Source organism: Arachis ipaensis, chromosome B10 (assembly GCF_000816755.2).
Source record: "Arachis ipaensis cultivar K30076 chromosome B10, Araip1.1, whole genome shotgun sequence".
NCBI lineage: Eukaryota > Viridiplantae > Streptophyta > Magnoliopsida > Fabales > Fabaceae > Arachis > Arachis ipaensis.
In genome coordinates this window covers 106479490-106484737 of record NC_029794.2, presented here as the reverse complement: position 1 = coordinate 106484737, position 5248 = coordinate 106479490, and the positions used below count along the sequence as shown (strand labels likewise).

General features: G+C 36.0%; 1 protein-coding gene across 1 annotated transcript in view; it reads left to right on the top strand.

The window, feature by feature from the left end:
- LOC107623458 (uncharacterized protein At1g04910) overlaps nt 1225-5248 on the top strand; it is a gene marked incomplete in the record, with an annotated part of 4974 nt that continues 950 nt past the window's right edge. The window contains 9 exon segments of the mRNA XM_016325724.2: nt 1225-1560; nt 2128-2227; nt 2435-2502; nt 2994-3082; nt 3169-3346; nt 3691-3819; nt 4595-4731; nt 4811-5024; nt 5135-5248. Of these exon segments, the coding sequence (XP_016181210.1) occupies nt 1321-1560; nt 2128-2227; nt 2435-2502; nt 2994-3082; nt 3169-3346; nt 3691-3819; nt 4595-4731; nt 4811-5024; nt 5135-5248 (1269 nt within the window).

The following is a 5248-nucleotide window of genomic DNA, read 5'->3' as shown; positions in this document are numbered from 1 at the left end:
TGATATATCATTTTTAATTTTGTAATTAAGGTTATGATAGGACAAAGACAAGGGGTTTAATGGAATATTCTATTTCAAAATAAAATATACAACTCTGCTAGAGGCAATGAAAAATCTAAATAATGTGAACAATGGGCTACAAATTTAGCTCAATACATATAAAAAATAAAAAACATTCCGCAAAAAATCTAAATAAAAAAATCTATTTAGTTATTCCAAAAAAATAATCATCCCAAATTCTAATATATCAAAGCATTTTACTACAATACTCTCTTCTTTTCCAACCAGCTGTCATCCCATCTTCATCAATAATCATCCCACTTCGTCGTTGCTGCTTAGCTTGCTACACACTGCCACCGGCGTCGCTCATCCCTAGTAAAAATAACCATCCACTTAAGGATTAAAATAATTATCCGCATACCTAATGAATTGAACATCCAACATATTTTAATCATACATAACTAAACACAATCCAATCAAAATAATCATCTACACACGAATTAAAATAACCATTCGTATACCTACTAAAATGATAATCCTAAATTGCCCATTGAAGTAGAAGAAGAAGGAGTTGAATGAACAGAAGAAGCAACCATGATCAAGCTCCCTTAGTCGCGTAATCCAAATATTCGCATCAAAGAAAACCATTTGAACGCTTACCCGGTTGGATTGTTGCACCAGTATATTGCAATTGCCCTCTGAAATAGTATGAAACAGCAGTCGTAAATGTCTCCTGTATTTAGACGGATCTATCGCAGATGAAGAGGCTGCGATGGCAGACACGGTGGACTGCGGGGGGCCTGCATGGTCGGCACGTTGGTGGGCTGTGCGAAAAATACAATGTACGCGAAGGAGGAGCCTGCTTGGACGTTGGCGTAGAAGTAGGCGGCGTCGGCTGCGACTGCGACTGGGCAACGTCGGACTGACGAGAGGAGAAAATAATGGGCGGCTGGGTTGCAAAACGCAATTCACAAATAGAGCAAGGCAGTTACAAATGATCATGGGTGTAACTGCACTATTTGTAAATTCTTATTTTTTAAAAATTTAAAATTTAAAATTATTAAAAAATAATTAAATTAATTATTAACTGATTATAATTTTAATTTTATCTCTATTATATACATTATATACTAAATAGTTTTAAAATACGATTAACTCATTTGTACAAAAAAAAAATTAATTCGTATATTGTTTTAGAACACGATAAAAGTTGTTAGTCTTACAGGTTTAATTTGATAGAGGTTAATTACCCGCACCGCCATGTATTGACTGTGAGTGTGCAGAAGAAGAAAGAAAGCAGCGAAGTGGGGCGAGAGAGAGATGGTAAACAGGGGTTTGCACTCGCACCCCTCACACGGCTCCAGCAGCTTGTTGGCGTCAAGATTCCGAGCAAGGAAACTGTGCGGCAGCGCCATCACTTTCTACACTTTCTTCATTTTCGCCTTCTCCTTCTTCCTCTTCCTCTTCTACCTCAGGCATTTCGTCCCCGACGAACACCAACATCACCTTCCTCACCCTCACTCCCAATCCCAATCGAGATCTAGATCGAGATCTCCCCAGGTCCCAATCTATTCTCTCTCTTTTTTGCTTCAATTGAAAGAAATTCGCATGTTTGATTCCCTGATTCACTGCTAGAAATCTTAATCTGATGCTGTGGTTGTGTATGTGGACTTTGTTTCCTTGCAGTTACTATGCTCCTTCTAGCTTTGTACGATAATCTTAATTATTCGTTTGTGAATCTCACTACTCAAGATTTGATCAAATCTAGATTTCAATTCTACTCTGCCATATGGAATTTAAGTAGCTGTGGCATTCAATACTTGATTTCTATATGTGATAGTCATTTAGATTTTAGATTAAGACTAGAGGTTTATCGCTTGCTAGTTGACAGTATGATTAGTAACTAACAGCTTAATTTAAGAAAATTGCTGCCTGTATTTATTTGTTTATTTTCAAAATCTAACTTGAAATTTTTTTACTATAACTGTTTTGAGTTCAAAATGTCTTAAAGATTGAGGGTTCATTTTTCTGATGCGTGATGTAAGGATGTCTTGTTCGTTCTAGCTATGATGATTAACAGTTCAAGCTTTTAGCATGTGTTTTTATTCTTTTCATTGTTTGCTACAGTTGCAGGATTCAAGCAAGTACCAGTACCAGGAGCAACTTTGGGATTCTCCTTTCAGCCATGCCTTGCACAGCTGTCTCAAGCCAACTGCTAAATATAAAGGTTCCTGATGCTTGTTACACTTATTCATATTACACCGCTTCTTATTTGTTCAAGTATTTTCTGGCCCTCCTTTTATTTCAACTTCTCCTTTTAGCTACCTCAAGTACATATGCATTTGTCTTTTCAACCAGAGCTTACCTTTGCTGCAACTGTTTACTGCATCTTCCCTCACTCCTCTGTTCTGTTAAATATGTTACCCTGTCATAGGTTCCCAAGGATTTGATGGCTATCTTACCGTGAGAAGCAATGGTGGACTAAATCAAATGCGAACTGGTGTAAGTGACTGCTTACTTTCTTGTAAAGTCCTGTAAATGGAAACTAATGAAATTCATGCTCTTCTGCCTATAATTGTATGTATGATAATTTCAAACTTTAGTACATAAATACATATGCAATTGAAGATTTGCTATTTTAACTTTCTTGTATCTGAATAGGTGTTTGGGTTACTACTTTTGGCACCAGAACCTGGGAATTTGATGTTTATTTCTCTCTCTCTCTCTTTAAGTATCATTTTCCTTTTGTAAATTTGAACAGTTTGGTTTCCTTTTCATTCATTTGTTCATTTAGACTGTTAGATATTAAGCATGGTATATGGTGAATGGCAGTTTAAGGTTTTTAATTTATCATTCTGTGTTATCTTTATGCATTTCAGTTTGCAAAGCATTCATGCCATCTTCTTAGCAATTGGGTGGCAATTTTGTGTAAATCTGAACTGTTATTCTACCTCCTGATTTGGAACTTAAGTAACCCGTCTTTTTCCGCCCAGATATCAGACATGGTAGCTGTGGCACATATAATGAATGCAACTTTAGTCATCCCTCAATTGGATAAACGTTCGTTCTGGCAAGACTCAAGGTAGTTTTCTATTACAGCATCATTTGGTTCTTTAAATGCCTATTATACTCTCTTCCAAGATTGTCTTCATTATTGGGTGTGTGCAGTGTATTTTCAGATGTATTTGATGAGGATCATTTCATTGATTCCCTGAAAAGAGATATCAGAATTGTCAAGGAACTTCCCAAGAATCTGGAAGCTGGCCCCCGGGCCAGAAAACACTTCACTTCCTGGTCTGGTGTGGGTTACTATGAAGAGATGAAAAGGTTATGGAATGACTATCAGGTACTAAAGTTTATCCTAGATAAACTAATATTTAGGGTCATTCTCATTTTCTGCAGAATACTTCCTTGCAAGATATGTTAATTGAGTAAACATATTTTTGCATGTTAAATATCTGATCACCCTGTGAAATTTTAAATTGTTTTGTTTTGCATAACATTTTGTAAATTGTAATATATATTGGAAGAATATTAGTCAGAGAATGCTAGGCTGTATATTTCATATGATTAGAGTGAAGTCATATTGCAATGATTTAAAGAAGTTCTGACCTTTGTGATGTTTAAGCTGTCATTACACGGTTGAAATAAAAAATGGATTATAGTTGTATGCCAATATCTTTTTTGCAGGTGATACATGTTGCAAAATCTGATTCTCGACTTGCAAACAATGATCTTCCTCTGGATATCCAGAGGTTGAGATGCCGTGCAATGTACCAGGCACTTCGGTTCTCTCCTCCCATTGAAGATTTAGGAAAGGTTTGACTTCTTCTTTCTTTATTTATTTTATTTTTTATTAAAAAATCATAGAATGCTAAATACTTCATAAAAATATAACATTTGCATCATATTGCTGGATTTACTGGATATTGTAATGGAAATTGAAGACAATATAGGCGTGATTAATGGTGATTTTTCCCCCTTCATTGTCTTAATCATGGACCAAATTGTAGGATTTGAATGGAACATCTTAGACAGAAAACAAAAAAAACCAAAAAAGAATGGTATGTGAAAACACAAGAATTAAAAATTTTCCCAAGCAGATATGAATTGATGATCGTATTAGATACAACTTGAAAGGAGATCGAGTGAATAGTATGTGGACTATTGGTCCTTTTTCATTTTTAAAATAAAAGTATTTACAAATCTCATGTGAATCAGCCGTCAAGTAGGAAAGTTTTGATTTATAGAGCATTTGGGGGTACATAGAGATGTGCTGAAGTAAATATTGGTAGTGTAAGTCTGAAAGTTCGGTGTTATGAGTTTGGCATATCTCTCACTGGCAACTATTAGAATAATTTTGTATGAGAAGTATTATATTATTGTTTTGGATGTTTACATATTTTGAAAGCTGAAAAGTTGTTAGGTTCAAATCCATGTAAACAGAGTCCAATGTTTTCTGTATACCATACTAAAAGTATGATGCATGTGGTACCGGGATTACCATATCATTCACTTTTTGATGCATTTAAGAGGTCTACATGGGGCTTCCTGGTAAAATAGGTTCTGAGCATACATGACGGTGAAAAAACAGAGGTTGGTGGATCGACTAAGATCACGCGGGGGAAGATATATTGCTCTTCATCTGAGATATGAGAAAGACATGCTGTCTTTTACTGGTTGTACGTATGGTCTGACAGATGCAGAGTCTGAAGAGCTGAGAGTTTTGAGGTGAGATTTGCTATTTAATGCTGCCATTTATTTGAAATATACCCTCATGTTTAGAATATTTATTTTTCAATTCTTTTAGGGAGAATACAAATTATTGGAAAGTAAAGAAGATCAATTCAACGGAACAGAGAATTGGAGGATTTTGTCCATTGACACCCAAGGAGGTGGGTGTTTTTCTACAAGCTCTTGGCTTCCCCCCTTCAACACCAATATACATTGCAGCTGGGGAGATCTATGGTGGTAACACTCATCTTGCAGAGCTATCGTCCCGCTTCCCCAATTTAGTCTTTAAGGTTTGTTAGTAATTTTGTCGTCTGATTGTATCAACAAATAGTTCAGTGGCGCATAATCTACTGGTGAAGTTTAATACTGACCTGTTCAATTGATTAATAAATGATAACAGGAATCCCTTGCGACACCTGAAGAGCTGAAAGCTTTCACCAATCATGCATCCCAGACTGCTGCACTGGACTACATAATCTGTGTAGAGAGTGATGTATTTGTTCCATCACATGCA